General features: G+C 33.9%; 8 protein-coding genes across 9 annotated transcripts; 5 read left to right on the top strand and 3 right to left on the bottom strand.

Annotated features, from left to right (window-relative positions):
• The first annotated feature begins 1,787 nt into the window (after positions 1 to 1,787).
• Positions 1,788 to 3,027, top strand: LOC17883197 (E3 ubiquitin-protein ligase ATL31). The gene has a single exon (XM_006289980.2). It carries the CDS (start codon positions 1,823 to 1,825, stop codon positions 2,912 to 2,914), a length of 1,092 nt encoding a protein of 363 aa, XP_006290042.1. The 5' UTR covers positions 1,788 to 1,822; the 3' UTR covers positions 2,915 to 3,027.
• A 5,268-nt stretch (positions 3,028 to 8,295) lies between these two features.
• On the bottom strand, positions 8,296 to 8,688 carry LOC111829923. Its single transcript, XM_023780036.1, has 2 exons — positions 8,545 to 8,688; positions 8,296 to 8,475 (listed from the first exon to the last, which is right to left on the bottom strand). The coding sequence occupies exons 1-2, from the start codon at positions 8,686 to 8,688 to the stop codon at positions 8,296 to 8,298; spliced, it is 324 nt and encodes a 107-aa protein (XP_023635804.1).
• A 1,092-nt stretch (positions 8,689 to 9,780) lies between these two features.
• LOC17883618 (signal peptidase complex subunit 3B) lies at positions 9,781 to 11,726 on the top strand. Its single transcript, XM_006288735.2, has 6 exons — positions 9,781 to 10,005; positions 10,199 to 10,246; positions 10,805 to 10,867; positions 11,007 to 11,060; positions 11,230 to 11,316; positions 11,414 to 11,726. Exons 1-6 carry the CDS (start codon positions 9,880 to 9,882, stop codon positions 11,537 to 11,539), a joined length of 504 nt encoding a protein of 167 aa, XP_006288797.1. The 5' UTR covers positions 9,781 to 9,879; the 3' UTR covers positions 11,540 to 11,726.
• A 330-nt stretch (positions 11,727 to 12,056) lies between these two features.
• LOC17882327 lies at positions 12,057 to 12,818 on the bottom strand. The gene has a single exon (XM_006288565.2). The coding sequence runs from the start codon at positions 12,778 to 12,780 to the stop codon at positions 12,121 to 12,123; it is 660 nt and encodes a 219-aa protein (XP_006288627.1). The 5' UTR covers positions 12,781 to 12,818; the 3' UTR covers positions 12,057 to 12,120.
• A 233-nt stretch (positions 12,819 to 13,051) lies between these two features.
• On the top strand, positions 13,052 to 15,670 carry LOC17884476 (mevalonate kinase). Of its 2 annotated transcripts, none has more exons than XM_006286457.2 (6): positions 13,052 to 13,099; positions 13,561 to 13,697; positions 14,187 to 14,436; positions 14,536 to 14,783; positions 14,874 to 15,281; positions 15,382 to 15,670. In XM_006286457.2, the coding sequence occupies exons 2-6, from the start codon at positions 13,565 to 13,567 to the stop codon at positions 15,477 to 15,479; spliced, it is 1,137 nt and encodes a 378-aa protein (XP_006286519.1). In that variant the 5' UTR covers positions 13,052 to 13,099; positions 13,561 to 13,564; the 3' UTR covers positions 15,480 to 15,670. The 2 variants fall into 2 exon arrangements, with proteins under 2 accessions (XP_006286519.1, XP_006286520.1); XM_006286458.2 differs by having other exon boundaries at positions 13,066 to 13,074.
• A 40-nt stretch (positions 15,671 to 15,710) lies between these two features.
• LOC17882876 (pentatricopeptide repeat-containing protein At5g27460) lies at positions 15,711 to 17,411 on the bottom strand. The gene is made up of 2 exons (XM_006289816.2): positions 17,150 to 17,411; positions 15,711 to 17,044 (listed from the first exon to the last, which is right to left on the bottom strand). The coding sequence occupies exons 1-2, from the start codon at positions 17,399 to 17,401 to the stop codon at positions 15,830 to 15,832; spliced, it is 1,467 nt and encodes a 488-aa protein (XP_006289878.1). The 5' UTR covers positions 17,402 to 17,411; the 3' UTR covers positions 15,711 to 15,829.
• Positions 17,412 to 18,723: 1,312 nt separating this feature from the next.
• LOC17881991 (serine--tRNA ligase, cytoplasmic) lies at positions 18,724 to 20,922 on the top strand. The gene is made up of 8 exons (XM_006287665.2): positions 18,724 to 18,969; positions 19,051 to 19,121; positions 19,215 to 19,376; positions 19,469 to 19,583; positions 19,668 to 19,861; positions 19,945 to 20,048; positions 20,136 to 20,319; positions 20,405 to 20,922. The coding sequence occupies exons 1-8, from the start codon at positions 18,837 to 18,839 to the stop codon at positions 20,795 to 20,797; spliced, it is 1,356 nt and encodes a 451-aa protein (XP_006287727.1). The 5' UTR covers positions 18,724 to 18,836; the 3' UTR covers positions 20,798 to 20,922.
• A 653-nt stretch (positions 20,923 to 21,575) lies between these two features.
• Positions 21,576 to 21,974, top strand: LOC17881585 (defensin-like protein 113). The gene is made up of 2 exons (XM_023781754.1): positions 21,576 to 21,669; positions 21,780 to 21,974. The coding sequence occupies exons 1-2, from the start codon at positions 21,582 to 21,584 to the stop codon at positions 21,932 to 21,934; spliced, it is 243 nt and encodes an 80-aa protein (XP_023637522.1). The 5' UTR covers positions 21,576 to 21,581; the 3' UTR covers positions 21,935 to 21,974.
• The last annotated feature ends 186 nt before the right edge of the window (positions 21,975 to 22,160 follow it).

Here is a 22,160-nt window from a genome sequence, read left to right as displayed (position 1 = left end):
TGCAGGTGAAATAGTCCATATACAAATGAAAATGGCCATCTTATATATCATATAAAGTTTGGTTTCTCAAAGTTAATAGTTGACATGATCGAGAACATGTTAAATCAATCGCCATAAATTGTTTTTTATGTAAATGAAAAATCTTACTATATAAAATTCTAACTATGAGAAACAAAAATTTAGATAATAATATACAAGTCTCACAAGATTTGATATAGAGTTACAAATGTAATTATATAATATTTTGGTAAATTATATACACTATGAATGATCTAATCAAGGTTTCACAACAAAAATTATAATTAGCTTTTTAGCTTTTTTACATTTTTAGGTATCATTTGCTTATGTTTTCTTTATAATTTGCTTATGATTTATTCAATCATTGCATATTTTGTTTATTAAAAATAGATCGAATAAGTATTAAGAAAAAAATCCAAAATCCGAAGAAAGACATGTCAATACTCAGCATCATCTAACTTTCATTTTTCCAGTGATTTAATTTACATACTCTATAAGGATTAAATATCAAAATATAAGATATACTCTATACTATTATCCTATTTGAAAATCTTATGGACAGTTTAGTGAGTGACTTTTAAAAACCTTTCTGCTGTCAAACTTCAACTGTACAAAACTAAATATCCAAGTCTTTTTAGATTGAAGAATTATCTTAAGTCTTAAACCCATTGATCATCTTCATGATTCATGACACCACAACTTCAAATATAAGAGGTATTATCAATAATAGTACTCTTTTGTTTTTCTTTGCAAGTCATTTTGTGATTTCCAAAACCAACACTTCAAGGTTAATACATCATATACTATCCACTGATAAGTGATTACATATATATGTTATGAGTTTTCAACTATACACTTTGTTTGGTTGTAGAAAGAATTATGCGCCAGAACCAGAACACGGTGTGGACTGTGGAAGGTGCGCAAGCGGTAGCACTACGGATTGAAGGAGACATAACCAATTTCTATAATTTGTATATTGAATGGTTATACACAATTTATCTTTTTTCCACAATACACACAATTTATTTAAATTTATGATCTTGTTCTATATATTATATATTTTTTTGTTTACATTTACATATTTTTATCGTTAATCTCTGCGTATGTTTTACTTGTTTATAGCACAACTTTTTTTATCTATATTCTTTTTCTAACATAGTTACAATTATTTATAATTTTAATCCTTTTTTATATAATTTATTTTCATAGTATATGAAAACTAATATACCTTCTCTTTATTAGCTAATATTGTTTAATTTAATTATTGATTCCATAATTTAACATAATTTAATTTAAGAATAAAAAAATATGTATGCACCATTTTATATAAGTACTTAAATTTCTCATATTTATTATAATAAAATATCTAAAATCTATCGTAGTTGCAGATTTTTACACATATCAAAATCTTATCGGTAAATTCAACACTTGTCATAATCATTAGAGTTAGCAACTTCCAAAATTCAAACTTTATATAACAAAACTAGAATTAAAAGATACCTTTCATACATAATTACCATAATAGATCAAAGAAGAGTCTTGGACCATGTCAACCTCTTCTCAATTCTCATAATCACCTATTTTGACATTCACCATTAGAAAATTCTAATAAATCCACGTGGCATTCAGTAAGTGACACATTTGCTTATGACATCTCCCCTAACCTTTCTTCCTCGCTTCTTCTCCACGACTTCTTCCTACTTCTCAAATATAATAAAACTTCTCTCTATAATATATAAACTTCTCTCTTCTCTCATTAAACCCAAAAAAATAAAACAACTTTTTGAGATTCCAAAAGAAAAAAATGGATACCTTACAAGTTCTTCTCTTGTCTCTACTACTATCTCTAGCAACAGCTCAGTCGGATCAACCCGACCCGAGAAGTACTGACCCGTATGCTTACAGCGGCAGTTTAAGTCCAGCCATGGCTGTAGTCGTGGTCATCGTTATCGCAGCTCTCTTCTTCATGGGTTTCTTCACTGTTTACATACGTCACTGTACCGGTGCAGTAGACAGCGGTAGCGTTACTACAACGACGGGAGGAGCGAGGAGGAGAGTTACAAACGCGACGGTGGCGCGTGGGTTAGACGCGGAGATGATCGAGACGTTTCCTACGTTTGTTTACTCGGAGGTGAAGACTCAGAAGATCGGTAAAGGCGCGTTGGAGTGTGCGATTTGTTTAAACGAGTTTGAAGACGACGAAACGCTGCGTTTGTTGCCTAAATGTGATCACGTGTTTCATCCTCAGTGTATCGGCGCGTGGTTACAAGGTCACGTGACTTGTCCTGTTTGTCGGACTAATCTCGCTGAAGAGGAGACGATACAGACAACAGCTGAACCGGTCGAACCGGTTCTTGAAGTTGATCTTGAGGCGGCGATATCTGAACCGGTGGTTGAACATCCACGTGTTAAATTCCCGAGGTCGCATACGACGGGGCATTCCGTGGAGAGTAGTACCGACCGGTTTACGCTTAGAATACCGGAAGATTTGAGGAAGAAGATCATGGCGAATTGGAAATTAAACCGGTCGAATAGTTTATTTGTTTTACCGAGAGGAGGAAGCACGACGAGTAAACCGGTTGATAAGTCGAGAGCGAAATCGGACCGGTGGTTGTTTAGCAAAACGCCGTCGTTTCTGTGGCGGAACCGGGATGATGGTTCGATTAGATTAGGTGGTACCGGTAGCATTAAAACAAATGATGTGACAAGTCCGACCGGTGATTCGGTACGAGCTGACCGGTGGGCTTTTCTAAGAAACCCGTCGTTTTTGTGGAGGAATACGACGCCGGTTCCTTCGCCGAGAGTTGGAGTCAATAAAGATGGTGAAGGGACATCGTCGGTTCAGTATACCGGTACGGTTGATTCGGCTAGCGGTTCTGTTAGATTACCGGTTTAGTTGGTTTTACTTGTGTGTTTTATTGTTCATAAACACGCATTTTAGATTTTAGAGTTTACGCAATTCTTTGATTTTTGTTTGTCTTTTTGTTGTAAGATATTTAAATTTTTCAATCCCACGAAAGTAGGAGATTGTTTTATTTTAATTTTAATACTTTTCTTCAATACAAAATATTAAATTTCGAAAAGTCAAACAAAGAAACGAAGTGGAGATTGGTCTTCTATTTTTCTTCTTCTTTAAAAAAAAGAAAGAAAATAAAAAGTCTTAGTCGTCGACCAAGACCAAGAATAGACTACACCATTATTTTTACAATGATTATTTTCTTTTATAATTGGGAATATAACGGTTTGTTTCAATTTTTTCTAAAAGAATTTTTGTCGGAAAAAATAAAATAAAAAAATTGTAATAATGTATGAAGCTTGTATAGAAAAGAAGATATGGATAGCAATTATAAAATTTAGATAATATTATCTTTATATATTAATCATTTGAACGTCAAAAAAAAAATATTAAATTCATTTGAACCTTGGAGTACGAGGTACTCTTAATTATATGAGTTTGAGAAAAAAAATTATACATGTAACTTAGAAGTTGGAAATGGAATCATAATACATTAAAATATAAAGAGCATAGTTACTTCATTATTTAGATAGACCACGACTAAGTCATAGCAACTTATAAAAGGATCCAAAGATGATTACTTGTTCAACAATTTGAATAGTGTGACAAAGGAAGCTTCCACATTTAAATAATATTTTTCTAGAAACCATTATTCATAAAAATTACCAAAAGTTGTGATTTGGCTCAAACGTGTGATTTGGCTCAAACGTGTCATTGAAATGTTTAACAATCTTGAAGCTAATGATAAAAGTATCGATATACAAACATAAATGTAATTGTCTCGTAATTGTTTATCAAATGTGCATAAACTTTACAATTTCTTCCACTGTAGATTCAAAACCCAACAATCCACAATCGTTACTTTATATGAGGTATCATAAAGGTCATATGCCCATTAGGAACATCAAGTTTTGGTTGATAACTCAACATTTATATGTTGTTAGGGGTTTTTGACTTTTATGATGGAACATCCGATTTTTATACTTTGCAATAGTATTAAAAACAAAATCATAAGAATTGATGAAAATCGTCAAAAAAAAATCATGGAGGCAGCGAATTTGGAAGATTTAGTAGAATAATTATTTTGTCGTTTAGTAAAAAAATCGAATGAAAACAAATATAACTCAATTAGAAGAGAGGGTAGTATAGGGCCGTTAATAGAAGTAAAAAAGGATGAAGAGAGAAGTTTTAAAAATTGTTTTTGTTGTTAAACTTTTTAGATGATGTTTACAAGAATGAGAGAGACACTAAATACAAATGGAAAAAAAAGAATGTTGGGCTTAGAGGATAAACTAAATAATCAAGCCTATTAATCTTTTTAGCCAAGTTAAAAATGGATAAAAATTGATGGGTACCCAAAACCTATATTTTTATAGGTTTTCAGACCCGTTTTTTCGTTAAAAAACGTGGGTTTTAAATGGGCTGGTACCCAAAGTATTAGAGTCTCGTTCAGGTTTATCTTAATAAGACTATGGGTACCCATCATGTTTCTTTTTCTAAACTCCTATCAACTACATAAAATCGTTTCCTACTTCCATCAAAACATTAAATCTGATTTCTCCTTTCTTCTCCCATAGACATAAAATTAGTGAGTTCTTCGTGATTCCGACATCGATCCTGAAATCAAGGCACTCGATTTTTGTTTGATTTTGAGCTTGACATCATCGATTTCTGGTCACTTGCTCTTTGATTCTGGTGCTTTCTCTTTGTTGTGAAGCCAAAGATCTTTGTCTCAATTCCGCCATTGTTGTTCAAAGATTGAGCTTGATATCGTCCATTTCATTTTAAAAAGATGATCTACTTGAGGTCGTATCAAAGATCACTTCTATTATTTTAAGGTTTTCACGGATTTTTTTTTCCCATTGGTGTTCATGTTTTAATGTCCTAATTAAGTTTTGGACTTTATTTCATGTCTTATATATATAAATAGACGGTAATAATTTTAAATTTCTTATTTTATTAAGGGGGGTGTATTGAAAGTGGAATTTTAAGAGATTTGTGTAAAACTTACAAATCCAGTGTTATTCAAAGAAGAATTTTAAAAAAGTCTTATGTAGTCCACTGTTATTGAACTAATGATTTCAAAATCCACATTAAAATCCACTATTATTGAAAAAAATCTGTGGATTTGATTTTTAATGATTTAATTTTTTGAGTTTTTCCTTAGTTTTAAATACAGAAATCCAAATCCTATGGTTTTAGGTGAGATTTGAATGGATTTTACAAAAATCATATGAATTTCCATATAATTATCAAAATCATTTAAAAACTAAAAAAAACTCAAATCTCTTAAAATTTCATTTTCAATACACCCCCTTAAGTGAACAGTCCATTTTTAAGTAGAAAATTTATTTTATTTATTAATATATACATAGTATTTGTGTAATTTTAAGAGTTACTAGGTTTGGACCCGCGCTACATCGCGGGAGAAATAATTACTTATTTATAATGTTTAATGGTTTTTTAAAAAATAATTTATTTAACCTTTTACCAAAAAAAAAATTTAACGGATTAAATTATATTACATTTTAATTTTATTACACTGTAGTCGATTACAGTGAATCATATATTTGTATAATAAGATTAAATAAAATAATCAAGAAAAAATAGCGAGTAAATAATAATATATTGAGTTTTGATATAACTAAAAAAAGGGTGAAAATTTAACAGCACGGAAGAATATTTATCGAAAATTGTTCAATTTGAACATTTTTGTAATATAAGTAGGAATAGACGTAAAAATTACACACTTACAATATATTTTTTGAAGAACCAACCCGTAACAGAATTCATATCGTAAAAACATTATTCATAACTCGCTTTACCATTATAATTGTGATTTTAACTAACTACCCGTGGACTATCTAAAATTTACGTAGTTTGATATATAATATTTTATCAATAAAAATCATGTCTCCAAATTTACATCTATGTCTCAAAACAAATATTTTAAATATGCTTATGTAACAATAGTTTTAATATTGGTCATACTTATAATGATTTTAAATCATTGTCCAAAATATTTAACCGAGTGTAATTGAGTATTATATGTCCGTTTTGAAAAATTTAAATTGCAGTATGCAAGAAAAAGTTAAAAAATTTGAATTTTTATTATTATTTAGTATAATATCAGAAATTCAAAAAAAAAGATCAAATAAAAATGAAAGAAGAATAATAATTTTTTTAATGTATTATATTAAATTAGTTAGATAAATATTAGGAAATCCTAAAATTAGTTATGGAAATAATATAATCCTAAAATTAAATATGGAAAGTATCCAATGTATGTATCCAAACCCATTTTAATATCCAATTTTGAAGTATCCAATTGTTAAAATTGGGTTTATTTTTTACTCTTGACCCGACCCGCATTCTATTTTGTACTTCTGTTTTACTAATATAGATATATAAGATTAACTATAGCTTTTAAATTTCTTTTACTGGTATCATAATCAGACATGTTAACGATTTGTCTTAATCATGTTAGAGTTTTGAGAAATTTTGAAAATTTATAAATTTATATATGGTTTATAAGGTACATTTAGATAATAACTACTACTTGGAGGCTTGATCGAAATAATTATAAGGTTTTCAAATGTTTTAAAGGAGTTTTACAAGGTTTTTAAAAGTTTTTAAAAAGGTATTTATACTGTTTATAAAAAATAAAAAATTTTACACACATATAAATGTAACTTGTGTATATTTATATAACCTTACACACATATTTTGATAAATTTCAAAATTTTAGTGGGTTTTGATGTAATTTGAAAGTGGGATATTTTTGAAAAGCGGTATTTGAAAATGAGTATTTTTGAAATTTCACCTAATTTTTTTGGAATTTTTTTAACATGTATAGTAAACTCATATCAATAGCTTGACTTGTGTCACAATTATGTACGTTTTAGTTTTTTTAATGATTAACTTTAACACATGCAGTAATCTCATATCAATAACTTGTCACTTGTCTTGATCTTGTTATGTAATGACTAGCTTTGAAAACCATAGTTTATATGATACAATAGGATGGACAAATTAATGTAAAAATGACATTTTCTTGATAGTAGCATTGAATTTGAAATTTTCCAAAACTATGATTTCTTTTACTTTTTCCATTTTTTTTTTAAAAATTCAATACAATTTTAAAATTCATGGGTTTACCCCATAGGAGTATGATTTTAGTTCTTACAATTAAAGCAAATTATATATCGGGTTGGATTTATAAAAGAGAATTCAAATTTAGATTGTAAAATTAAATGGGGTTATATATTGTTCTGTGTTTATAAAAGAGAATTAGGGTTTAAATTTTATAATTAAATGAGATTATTTGTTAGTTTGAGTTTATAAAGCATGAGTATGATGTAATTGTAAAATTATAAGATTGTAAAATATAAACTCTAATCCAAACTCTAATCCTCTAATCTTCGTTTAATTATAAAATCTAAACTATAATCCTCTTTATAAATCTAAACCGATATATAATCTCGTTTACCTGTAAAAAATAAATCTTAGTATTTGTTTAGAAACTCAAATCAACATATATACATATATATATATAAAATTTTAATTGTAAAATCTAAATTATAAACCAAAACCGACATATAAACTCGTAAAAAATCCAGTGTTATTTTTTCATTTTGGTTAATAAATTTTTATTTTGTAAAATTTTCATAATTAAAACCTTGCCATTTGAATAAATAAATAAATAAAGAAAAATGATTTTTTAAAAATTAAAACACAAAAAAAATAGAAAATGGGAAACAAATATTTATTATATCAACAAAATTACCTAAAATCTTTCCTAATAAATCGTATATCTATCAAATATATTTAGGGGAATTGCAGTGTATAACCAACAAAAAAATTATAATTCATTGTGTAACCACTCTAACCATCAAACTATCATATACTATGTATTATATGTATTAGTGACAGTTTTTGGCTTTTTTGTCTTCTTCTTCTTTTATTTATTATTTATTTTTTATTCATATATATATTTTGTCAAACAATGAATTTTTTTTTATTCATATATATATATATATATATACTACTTACAATATTAATATCAAAAACCTTCTTATCACCACCACTCCACCTCCAACCACCACCTCACCTCCAACAACCTCTATCACCTCCTATCTATACCACCATTGCCAGACACCGTCGCTATCTCCAACCACCGGTCACCACCACCGCCGGCCACCGGTCCCCACCACCGCCGGCCACCGTTCACCACCACCACCACCGCCGGCCACCCGTCACCATCACCCGCGGCCACCGGTCACCACCACCGCTGGCCACCGGGCACCACAACCTCCACCAACGGCCACCACCATCTCTGACCGCCGGTCACCACGACCACCTGCCACCACCATTTCCGACCACCAACCACCACCACCTCCGACCATCGGCATCACTCCAATCACCATCTCCGACCACCACCACTTTGACAACCATCCACCACCACCACCACCGCCGGCCACCCGTCACCATCACCTGCGGCCACCGGTCACCACCACCGCTGGCCACCGGGCACCACAACCTCCACCAACGGCCACCACCATCTCTGACCGTCGGCCACCACGACCACCTGCCACCACCATTTTCGACCACCAACCACCACCACCTCCGACCACCGGCATCACTCCAATCGCCATCTCCGACCACCACCACTTTGACAACCATCCATCACTCTCACTAAACCATCAAAAATTAAAATGGACATTTTGGTACATTTCTATATAGTAATGAAACGTTCTATATAGTAATTAGTTATTAGTAAAACTTTAAAGAACTACACGTTACCCACTGAGCACCTCCTCAACAATATGTGCTTTCTTGTGTTATGTCCTTTTTGGTCTTTTTATACTACCTAATAGTTATTTACTTAATTTTATCTATTAGTGTGCTATATTCTTCATTGTTTTATTGAAAATGAATATTGAGCTAATTCACCCATATATTTATATAATATTGTTTTATTTTTCAAAAAAAGAGGATTTTATTAAGAATTAATCATGTCAAAATACAATTGATGTTGAAGCCAGCTTGGTGGACAAACACTATTACAAAGGGAAATTCTATCTAAACAGCCAAATTTAGCTAATTTATGGGCAGCTTCATTACAAGTTCTGTTTGCAAATACAAAGAAAATTTCAGTGAAAAAATTGTCTAATAAATAATATCTAAAACAATCTCTTTGATTGAAGTACAATGAAGTTTTCCGTTAAGCATATCAATGAGTTCAGAACAATCACTTTCAAAGTATACTCTAATTTATATTATTACATATAGTAAAAGTACTAATTTTTGCATATGTTACAATTTAAATATTTGAAATATAACATATATTACTCTAAAAAGGTTTAAAATATTATTATATTTTATATAAATATGATCTGAAGAGGTTTGAATTCACATAAATATGATTATATTTTTCTTACGGTTTGACTAAACACAAAATCTGTTAGGGGTTAACTTAAAATATAAACAATGTTTTTTTGGTGGAAACTTAAAATATAAATATTTTAGTTAAAAAGATCGTCTCTGCAGTAAACCATCGGTTAAAACATAAATAACCGATAAATTATTTTCTAAACCGGTGCTATTGTAAACTGGAATGTCGGTTCATATGATTAAATCACAATTGTATATACTCGACGTGTCTCGGCCAATCACATTATACACAGCGTAAAGGAAAATAAACAAATAAATATAAAAGAAAAATTAATAAACTCTAATAAGGGGAAAAGACAAAAAAAAATAAAAATTTTAACCTTCATCTTCTTCCTCGGAGCAGAGCCAAGGTTTTGGGGAAGATCGAATTCGAGTGATTTGGTTGAAAGAGGATGCATTCTTTTGGTTACAGAGCCAATGCTCTGCTCACATTCGCCGTTACGATTTTAGCTTTCATCTGTGCGATTGCTTCCTTCTCTGATAACTTCAGTAACCAAACTCCCTCTGCTCAGATCCAGGTAAATGTGTATGTATGATTCTAATTGAAGAGATCTCTTATTGTATCATGGATCTATGTGTACGCGTTGTAGTTTCAAGTTGTTTTGGATCCCTAGTTTTTGTTGGATTCTGGCATTTGTGGTTGTAAAATTGTAATGGTTTAGCTCTTTTGGGGAATTTTTGTGTTCACTGAGTTTTGCTGTGGTTTTGCAGATTTTGAATATCAATTGGTTTCAGAAGCAACCCCATGGAAATGATGAGGTGAGGTTTCATGGTCTTGCCTCTACTTAGGTTTTTTTATCTTCTATTAGCTAGAGTTGCTTGGTTTGTGCCTTCTCATATATATGCTTCATTGTGTTCAGTGTTCTGAGTTATGTTTATCTGGGCATTCTAAGTGGGTACATAGATTATTATTTCATCAGAAGATTCCAAACTTGAAGTTCTGGTATACTGAATTCTTGTGGTTAATGGGTTAAGTTAAGGTCTTGACCTCTAACTTTGCACTTTTTGTTATGGGATTTTATTGATAGCCATCTTAAGCTTTAGTATTCATTGAATTTGACAGCCATAGTATTCATTGGTTCAGATGTGACTGTTACTTTAGACATTTTCGTAAAATATAAAGATTTTACATTAGCCTACTCTTGAAAGTCATTGAACTCAGATTGTTGAGGTTGGTTAATATACCCCAGACTTGATATATTTATATTCTCTAGCTTATACATACACTAGTGGATTTTGTCTTAACTTTTGAGTTGTTAGGCTGCTCTTTATCTGTTGCATTTTTTCGAATTGCTTAGCATTTTATGTGTGTTTCAGGTCAGCTTGACACTGAACATAACAGCAGACTTGCAGTCACTATTTACTTGGAACACAAAGCAGGTATAGTGTTCGAATCTACACTAATCCATCTCCATTGCTATAAGCTGAAGTATTCTCAGTGTTACATACTGTCTTGTTGTATACCTCATTCTGTATAGTCAGATAAGCTCAAAACCAACACTAACGAAAACATTTGCAGGTATTTGCTTTTGTAGCAGCAGAGTATGAAACCTCGAAGAATGCCCTGAACCAGGTATAAATCTACTTTGATCCAAACACTTTATATAGCCTACTGCTCTTGTCGAGGTATAAGAACAAGTTCAAGGTTTATGTGGTTTTAGTGTTGATACCTTCTTCATGCCTGTAAATTTGATTGGGACCCTTTTTGTTGATTTACCATGAATGTTTGACATTTTTCTCAGGTTTCTTTATGGGATGCCATAATACCCGAGAAAGAGCATGCCAAGTTCTGGATACAAATTTCAAACAAGTACCGTTTTATAGATCAGGTACATGAAGCACTTTCTATATACCTCTCTCGAAACACCAGTCTTCCATGTACTTCTTCACGAAAGTATCTGATTTTTGTGACTGGGATCTTTCTAGGGACACAACCTCCGAGGAAAGGACTTCAACTTGACTCTGCACTGGCATGTAATGCCCAAGACGGGCAAGATGTTTGCTGACAAAATAGTTATGTCTGGTTATCGGTTACCCAATACGTACAGATGATGATGAAGAGTCTCCTGCATCATCTAAGGTTAACAAAAATCTCTTAAACTAGGAAAGAAGAGAGTTCTGTTTCAGATGTTTAGCTACTGTATACTGTCATTAAGTTGAGAACATTGTTTTGGAATGAACTATAAGCCAACAATTTATGTACTCTTTGATTAGCTTCATATCACCATTACACTGCATATACCCAATCGTCTTGATTGCATTCATTAACCGCGAAATCAACCATCCCCTTATACTCATTAGAACATGTACAAACAAAACAAGCAAGTGCTAACAACTTGGTCTGTTGTCAAGTCGTGAAGATAGGTACGAGTTCAGCATAGAGGAACAAAGTGTTCTATATGACTTTGAGTTCTGATCATTTTCAAACCATGGAGTTTCCTTCCATGGCACCATTCTTTTAAAGCTTAGAGGAACAAAGCTTTCTATATGACTTGAGTTTTTAAACTGCTTCATCATAACCTTCTCTGATTTTGTTCAATGGTAACAAAATCAGCACTATTAAGCACACTTAAGAAAAAAAATCTCAATTGAAAGATAAGGAGGAAACAACAAGATCAATAGTTTCTTCCTCTCTATTTATACACTCTTCTACGACTTCTCTTATTACAAAGAACTGAAGAACAAGATCTAACTCTCGAAGCTAATTTGACAAAACTCTCTCTCTTGAATCCAAGAACCAATGAAGCAATGAAACAAAGAAGAAACCCAAACACCAAAAATCTAGCCTCTCTCTTCAACTCTTTCACCATAGTAACACCAAATAAACAAACCCCTAAAACCTTCAAAACCAGTTCACTCTTAACCTCTATCCCAGAGACTCTACAGAAACCATAAACCCATAGAACCACACAAACAAAAACCAAAATTGGTACTCTGTTACGTTTCCTTCTCCATCCATCAAACCTTCCCCATCCTCTCCAAAACCCTAACCCTCCTCCTCCTCTTCCTCCTCCTCCTCCATCTACGCCGCCCAAATCAGCAATGACGAGATCCAACGGCTGAGGTAAAAGATCAGGGGAGAGTAAAGAGAGTGAATTGAAGAGAAACCTCGTGATGATTCTTCTGTACCCAACTCCTTTGTTCCTCTTCTTTGCACAAAGAACCAAACTTTGCAACTGGGTTCGATGTGAAATCGATACAGAGACTCGAGACAGCGACAAAAGTCTCGGACTTTGTAATGGATTAAGCAAATGAAACCCATTGAGATGCGATGTCAGATGAACAAGAGTCATTTAACCGCAATTCCTGGTCTTCTTGTTCCTTCGTCTCATCCCCCAATTATCATAGTTTGGTTTAGAGACGAAAGAAATAGCCGTTGGCTTATGCGTATGGGATCTTGTTTCTTTATACCATACCGAACCAAACTCAAACCGACAAAAATTCAAATTGAAACTGGAAAATTTCTTGATAAACCGAGTTTAAACCGAGACGAATTACATTTCGGTTCGAACCGGGAATGTTAAACCACTATCATCATCCTAATTGAACACGATTCTCGTTGCTTTCAGACATTTTCCATCTTCTAGGTTTCAGACATTTTCCATCTTCTAGGTACGTTGTTGCTGTCTATTGAACTTTTGCCATAGTTTTTGTTCAATTCTCTTCGCGCTAGGTAAGAAAATGAAGTTAAGGAGAAGGAGATGAAGAAGAAAGAAAAAAAAAATTGGGTTTTTATTTTTTTTGTACTTTAAAAAAAATCCCAACTTGTGATCGATCTGAGCAGCTTTTGATCTGATTCATCACATTTACCATTTTTGTGGATAAATTTGTAGTCTTTCTTGTAAATGCAGATCTATATGAGCCAATTATAATAATACCCTTTTGATTTTGATCCACGTTTGAGGAGCATATTGTTTATATTATTTCCAGAGTGGTTGGTTGTGTTCAATTATTATAAGTTGTTGGAATCTGGGAATTGAGTATATATATAAGATCTTCTCTTGTTCTCTGTTTCCTTTGTTATTGTTCTGATCACTGTCAAAAGCTTCTCACTTTTTGTGTGTTTGACTTAGGAAAATGGAAGTGAAAGCTAGAGCTCCTGGGAAGATCATACTCGCAGGCGAACACGCGGTTGTCCATGGATCCACGGCTGTAGCTGCAGCCATTGATCTCTACACTTATGTTACTATCCGCTTTCCTCTTCAATCAGGTTCCTTGAGATCACCAAACCTGTAATTATTGGATTGAACTCATATGTGAATTGATATAGAGATTGATTAGCAAAAGATCTATGCTTTTTTTCTAATCCACTTGGGAATATAGCATTTCTTGTTTCTCTAGTTAACTGGGTCCAGCACTAACCAAACCCTGCAAGTGATCCCATGAGTTTATACTTGTTCAAATCTGATTTGTGGTTCTAGACTTTGAATGTTCGTTCATGCTATATTCTTCTATGTTGTAAGCTAATGTCATCAAGTAATAGTATTATACAATCAAAGGGCTTGAGGCTGCATTAAGATGGAATATTTGCTATATTTCATTTTGTGAGTTCTATCTATGGAAAATGTGTGTTCGTAAAAGTCAATAGGCAGATCTGTGGCAAATGACTCTCTCTCTTCTCTTGCTTTTATGGGATGATACTCTTTTGTCCCAATGTGGAAACAAATCTGAAGCATTATATTTCGTTTTTTTCTGACAGCTGAGAACAATGATAGGCTTACACTTCAGCTCAAAGACATTTCTTTGGAGTTTTCCTGGTCCTTAGACAGACTCAAAGAAGCAATTCCTTATGATTCAAGCACTTTGTGTCGTTCAACTCCGTCTTCTTGCTCAGACGAGACCCTTAAATCAATTGCAGTTTTGATTGAAGAACAAAATCTTCCAAAGGAAAAGATCTGGCTCTCCTCTGGGATCTCCACATTTCTCTGGTTATACACCAGAATTATAGGGTAGATATAATTAAAAGTAGTTGCATTTCTATGTTCTTGCGGACATTTTATCCTCGAGTTCTTCATCTTGTTGTGTTTCACGAATCTTGTTTTTTTTAGGTTTAAATCAGCTACAGTCGTCATTAACTCTGAGCTTCCATACGGATCTGGCCTCGGTTCATCAGCAGCTTTATGTGTAGCTCTCACAGCTGCTCTTCTCGCTTCTTCTATTTCAAACAAAAACCATGGTAATGGTTGGTCATCTCTAGATGAAACCAATCTTGAGTTGCTAAATAAATGGGCTTTTGAAGGTGAAAAGATCATCCATGGGAAACCTTCAGGGATAGACAACACTGTCAGTGCATACGGTTTGTTCTAACTGTAAAACTCCAAATCCTCGGATCAAAAATTTCAATTAGATGTTAGTAAAAACCATTTCTATTTCGTTGTGGTTGCAGGCAACATGATCAAGTTCTGCTCAGGCGAGATAATTCGGTTACAGTCCAACATGCCTCTGAGAATGCTGATCACCAACACTAGAGTTGGGCGCAACACAAAAGCTCTGGTCGCTGGTGTGTCACAGAGAGCGGTGAGACATCCCGATGCAATGAACTCGGTGTTCAACGCCGTGGATTCTATAAGCAAAGAGCTTGCTGCGATCATTCAATCTAAAGACGAGACCTCGGTTACAGAGAAAGAAGAGAGTATAAAAGAACTCATGGAGATGAACCAAGGTCTGCTCCAGTCAATGGGTGTTAGCCATGGCTCGATCGAGACTGTGATCCAAACCACGGTCAAGCACAAGCTTGTCTCCAAACTGACAGGAGCTGGTGGCGGCGGTTGTGTCCTCACTCTATTACCAACCGGTATACTTTTTCAGGAATTTTCACTCATCCTTTTTTTCAATTTGGGCTCTTGTTTCTTGGTTTATAATGAATCCATCTCTGCAAAATGACCTGGTTTCAGGGACAGTGGTGGACAAAGTGGTAGAGGAACTTGAGTCTAGCGGTTTTCAGTGTTTCACAGCCTCCATCGGTGGTAACGGAGCGCAGATTTGCTTTTGATCAAACTGGAAAATCAGATTTGCCCTCTCACCATTCTTAAACTTGCAGAAATGTACTTCAACAAGGCTGCAATTAGAAATCCAAAGAGTCAATTTTTTAATCTTATAAATGATGTGTTGAATGTAAAATTGCTTTGTTACCATGTGAAAATGATTGAAAACAATCAAAGATAATTTAGTTTTTTGTCTTTTGAAATTGTTGTGTTTCAATTGTAGAATTCAATGGATGGGATAAATGAAATGACAATAGTTATTCTCAGCAAAACATGTTGTGGATTATATATACAGTAGTACAGTACCTTTGTTACATCAAACAAATGGTTTTGCTTTCACTTTGATAATCTTTCTTAACTACTCTATTCGGATTTTGTCTAACTTCATCATTTCATAGATGTGAGAAGCTGGGCTCTGGGCATGTTCATGCATTCTAAGCAACAATCTATATACCGGTAAGCTTGCAAGACCAAGACGATGCAAATCTCTAACATATGCAGATGCTTCTTCAATTTTCTCCTCTTTCTCAAAGTACTCGGCAATCGCCATGACGATGTTTTGCGATGGTCTCCAATGACATCTCTCCATTAGTTCAAACGTTCGGTGCATAGCATCGATGGCTTTGTCCATATGTTGACATTTCACCCATCCCTCCATTAAAATTTCCCAAGTCTTGTAGTTTGGATTACCTCCTCTCTCCAGTACACGGGTGTGCAATGACTCGGCTCTCCGGATATGTCCATTACGTACAAACGCACCCAAAAGAACATTGGAGACCCGAACATCATAGTTAAAGCATTGAGCCTCCCACTCGCTAAACACTCTCTCAGCCTCTTCAAGATCACCAATTTTCACCAAGGAAGACAATACACATATGTAATTCGCACAACTAATCCTACCGCAAACCGATTTAGAAGCTTCCCAGAGACGAACAACTCCATCATTATCCCCTAAAGAAGCGTAAAGCGTGATGAGGAAAGAATATCCAAGCCTATTGCTTCTATTCAACATCTTTTCCGCGCTCTCAAGAACCAACTTAGCCTTCTCAACAAAACCACCCTTAGCATAAACATTAGCCAGAGTACACAACGAACTCCACCCAACTTCAACACTCTTATCACCAACCATTTCCCTATAAACCGTTTCCACACCCGCAACACCAGATACCTCACAACAAGCATTCATCCAAAGATTATACGAAAGAACATTTCTCGGTATCTTATTCCCTTTCATCATCGAAACAACCATAACAACTTTCTCGTACTGATAACTAGCTTCATAAAGCTTCATGATCTCATTAAACGGGTGTGGAGTAACAAGAAACCCCAACCCATTCAGCTTCTCCATGAGAGCTTCTCCTTCTTTAACCATCTTCTTCTTCACATAAGCACGAAGAAGAGGAAGGTAAGCTGATTTCGCTACTCTCATAGACACAGAACTATCTAGTAGTCTCTCAAAATACTCCTCTCCTTGCTTCAAACCATGAGTTTTAATAATCATCTCCAATCTAAGAGCAATATCATAATCACTAAATTGAACATCTTTCTGATTCTCCTCCATCCTCTCCATCATCTATACATACACCAAGATTACACAAATTTAACAAAATCTGAAACTTTTATCAAAAAATATCACAAAATCTGAAACTTTTATCAAAATAATCTGAACTTTCCAAACCTGGAGTGCGAGATCATGGCGATTAGATCTAATGAGACGCTTAGAGATAAGCCGGAGCTCCGATAACGTGACGGCGCGGCCAGATTCGATCCGTTCCTGAATCAGAGATGGAACGCTGCGTCGTCGTGGACCAGTCTTTCTCAGTATCTCCTTCGATAATGGTGACGTATCTGAACCATCTACGCGTGTAGATACTAGCCTGGCTACGCCGGCGCTGCAAAATCTCGTCTTCGTAACGCAACGAGACAGCATTGGAGCCAGCCGCGCGGGTCTGGTTCGAGTCTGAACTTTAAAACGTCAGCGTTTTTTAGGGTCTTACTCGAGAACTTTGAAACGGCATCGTTTTCTATTGTCTTACTCGAGAAATTTAAAACGACATCGTTGGTCTTACTGGAGAACGTTAAAACGACATCGTTGCCTTGGTCTTACTCGACAACGTAAAACGGCATCGTTTTCCATGGTCATACTCGAATACCTGAACATTCGGGTATTCGTTCGGGTTTGGATTTGGGTCTGGTATTTCGGATTGTAGGGTTTTTGGATTTAGAGGGTGTTATTCAACCTTGTATTTTAATTGATTTGGATGTATTTCAAAATCTAGCGTTATTTAATGATGTATTTTAAAAACCACAATAAAATCTGCTGTTATTGGATTTAACATTTGTTGGATGTATTTTAAAGTATTTTAAAACAAGTGTTATTCAATTTTCAATGGATTTTGTTTCATTTAAGATTTTAATGTATTTTACATCTAAAAACACGTACAAACACAATCCTAACAATTTTCAAAGTATTTCATCTCTTTCAGACCAAATCCATCTTAATTGTATTTAAAGGCTATTGAACTTTAAAATCCACGGGTAATTAAAATCCCTTAAAATTCTCCATCCAATTACACCCCCTTAGAGATATAAAACCCGTTCGGGTATTTCTAAATTTTGGGTTCGGGTTCGGGTTTGGGTTTGGGTTACCTGAAATTCTCAAAATTCAAAATTTGAATATCCAAATATGTCCAAACTACTTAAAATTTTCAAAACCGATATTTACTTAAATTTATTTAAATAAGAGTTATAACTTTAAAACAATCTAAAATATACAAAAACTGGATAATTTGATATTAGATTATTACAAATACCTATATATTATTAATAAATTATTATTCTATATTTATATTATAGGTGTATTCGAATATTCGTTCGGGTTTGGGTTCGGATTTTTAGAAATATAGAACCCGTTCAGATATTTCTAGATTTTGGGTTCGGATTTAGATCAAGTTTTTCGGATCGGTTTCATATCGGATTTTTGGGTCCGGGTAAGACCTACTGTCGAAAACGTTAAAACGGCATCGTTTTCCATGGTCATACTCGAGATCGTTAAAAACGGCATCGTTTTCTATGATCTTACTCGAGAACTTTAAAACGGAATCGTCTTCTATGGTCTTACTCGAGATTTTTAAAACGGCATCGGTTTTGTGGTTGATAACTTTAAAACGGCATCGTTTCTTATTTACCTAAAAATAATAATTAAAATAAAAAAACAATTCTCAAAAGCCCTAGCCGCTACACTCCCCTTTCTTCTTCTTCTCCATCTCTTTCAATCTCAAGTTGGATTTGTTCTTACAGATTTGATAAAAGCTTGGATTCAAAAGTTTCCATTAGAGGTTTTGGATCGACAGAGAGAAAAAATCATGTTGGATATCAATTTGTTCCGAGAAGAAAAGGGTAACAATCCAGAGATCATCAGAGAATCACAACGTCGGAGATTCGCCAGCGTTGAAGTCGTTGATGAGATTATTAAGCTCGACAAAGAATGGCGTCAACGTAACTATCTAGATCTCCCCTCTTAGCATCGCTCTCTCAATCGTTTTGGTCTCCTTATGAAATGTTATTTGCAACTTTCAGGTCAATTTGAAGTTGAGAGCTTTCGAAAAGAGTTCAATAAGCTGAATAAGCAAGTCGCGCAGCTCAAAATTGTTAGTCGATTTATCTTAGATCCGTAGTGGGTTCTTACTTAAGGATTTGGAATTGTTTGAGAAATTTTTGATTTTTGGTTTTGTTTGGAATAGAAAAAAGAAGATGCGACTGAGATTATTCAGAAAACTGAGAAAAACAAACAAGATTCTACTGAAAAGGAAGTTGAAGTTCGTGAAGCTTATGCTGCTTTGAAAGCTAAATTGGAGACAGTTGGGAACCTGATTCATGACTCTGTTCCGATTGATAAGGACGAGGTTTTGTGCCATTTGGGTTTTTTTTCAAAGTTTGTCCTCATGGTGGTGATGAGAGAAATCTATAAGTTTTGTGGTGTGTTTTCATTTTGCAGGCTAATAATCTAGTGACTAAAACATGGGGTGAAAGGCTGGTTCCTTCTCCTGGTCTGAAGTTGAAAAACCATGTGGATCTTGTTGAGCTTCTTGGTATCGCTGATACTAAAAGAGGTAGCTTTGGCTGACAATGTGGCATCCTCCTTATTCTGTGTTTGTTGGATTGGGTTTCATTGTAATGCTGTTTTGGCTTTTCAGGTGCTGAAATCGCTGGAGCTAGAGGCTTTTACCTAAAAGGAGATGGATTGATGCTTAACCAAGCTCTTATCAACTTTGGGTTGACTTTCTTGAAGAAGAGAGGATTCACGGGATTGCAGCCTCCTTATTTCATGAGGAAGGATGTTATGGCCAAGTGCGCACAATTGGCGCAGTTTGATGAAGAGCTTTACAAGGTCTTTAGTCATTTCAAAACGTTTTGAGTAATAATTTTGTTGTCAGAGTAGTTTTATTCAGAGAAGATTGTTGTTTTGTATAGGTGACTGGTGAAGGAGATGACAAATACCTTATTGCAACTGCTGAGCAGCCTCTTTGTGCATACCATCTTGATGAATGGATTCATCCTACTGAGCTTCCCCTAAGGTATAGTAATACCTACTCGCAGCATTAAGACTATTGTTTCTTTCATGTATTGGATATACCACCAACATTATAATGCTTTTGGTCCAGATATGCTGGTTACTCATCCTGCTTTAGAAAGGAAGCTGGTTCGCATGGAAGAGACACACTTGGTATTTTCCGTGTTCACCAGTTTGAGAAAATCGAACAGTTCTGCATCACTAGTCCTAATGACAATGCCTCATGGGAAATGCTTGATGAGATGATGAAGAACTCTGAAGATTTTTACCAAGCGGTAATTCCGATATCTTAAGTGAAGAAACAGTTGTTTCTTTTTCAATAGTTTTCTAATGAGTCAAACTTGTGTGATTTCTATGCAGCTAAAGCTTCCATACCGAATTGTGTCAATCGTCTCTGGAGCATTGAACGATGCAGCTGCAAAAAAGTACGACTTGGAAGCTTGGTTTCCTTCGTCGGAGACTTACAGAGAGCTTGTGTCATGTTCTAATTGTACAGACTACCAGGCTCGGAGACTAGAGATCAGATACGGTCAGAAAAAGAGCAACGAGCAGACGAAGCAGTATGTGCATATGCTGAATTCTACACTTACTGCAACAGAGAGGACCATTTGCTGCATTCTCGAGAACTACCAGCGAGAGGGTGGTGTCGATATCCCCGAGGTTCTACAGCCGTTCATGGGAGGAGAGACGTTTTTGCCTTTCAAAGCTAAGCCCGTAGTTGCCGATACCAAAGGGAAGAAATCGAAAGCTTGATTTTTGATATTATTATGATGAACGAACGACTCCTTCTGTTTTCTTAAAACCAATGGATACATTTTCTTGTGGAATGTTTTTTTGGACTTGAGAGTTATTTCACCAGGACGTTTTGATTTGTTGTCTGATTTCTTTTAGTTTAACTTTGCTACAATGAAAAAATAGAAAACACAAACTAATGATGTGTTTATGAGACAAACTATTTAACCATTTGATCGATGAAACTAATTAAATGGGTTGAGCAAATCTTTTTTATATTTGATGGATTCATGAGTTAATGACAGTCATATAACACTCACAAAACCTATAAAAAATATTTAAACAAAATCCTATAAATTTTTTTTTTTAAAAAATCTTTAGTAGAATTAAACTTCACTGATGCCTTTTCATATTTAGTGGTAAATATAATAAGAATTGACAAAGAAAATTTAGTCTTAAATATAATTATATTATTGTTCAACTAGGTAAAAAATATCATACCAAAAAAAAAAAAGGTAAAAAAAATCTATTACTAAAAACAAATTAGGTTAAATAGTCATCCTATTTTTATTTTTTTGGTAACCTATTTATGTTCCTTTGAGAATAATCTAAGGAATGAAATTGATAGATTTTAATTTAGATTAAAAACAAAATTACTTTTTCATTTATAACTTTAAAGAAATACTATTTTTACATGTGTTTATCTTTAAAGAAACACTATTTTTACATGTGTTTGTCTAAGTATATATATATAACCATTTGAGCCAAAACATAAAACATAAAAAAAAAAAAAAAATCATAGAAAATGACTTATAGCAAGAAAACGCTAATCGTGTTTGTCTTTACAATCCTCTTTGTCATGTCTTCTGTTCATTGCTCTAAAAGCAACCCTGGTACTAGTTTATGTTTTTAACATTATGCATATGTGAAAATATTGTTCTAATGATTCTTAATTTTTGTTTATATTGCTAAAGTTGGTTTAATGATTATTGTTGTTAAATAGATTACAGTGACCAAGCAAATGGGCAATGCTACAGTCCGTGCAGGTTCGGGGACGAAGAATGTGATATATGTTGTGTTGGAAAAAGTGTTAAGTACTTCGGCAAATGTATTAGTAGAAATTGTCATTGTTTGATTAAGGCTGATTTTGATTTTTGAACCCAAAAAAATAAAGATTAAAGCTGAATAATTTTATTGATTATATGTATCCGCTAATAATATTACAATCTAGTTTTTTTTTTATTAAAAAAAAAAAACTAGGTTCGTACATGCGCTATGTCGCGGTTTTTTTTTCGTTTTTATTTTCTTTTCTAAATATTTTTGTTTCTGTTTTATGAAATAATAATTTGTGTATGTTGTTTGTAATCAAATATTATTATTAATA

This window comes from Capsella rubella, unplaced genomic scaffold (assembly GCF_000375325.1).
Source record: "Capsella rubella cultivar Monte Gargano unplaced genomic scaffold, Caprub1_0 scaffold_6, whole genome shotgun sequence".
Classification (NCBI taxonomy): Eukaryota; Viridiplantae; Streptophyta; class Magnoliopsida; order Brassicales; family Brassicaceae; genus Capsella; species Capsella rubella.
This window is presented reverse-complemented; position numbering and strand designations above follow the sequence as displayed.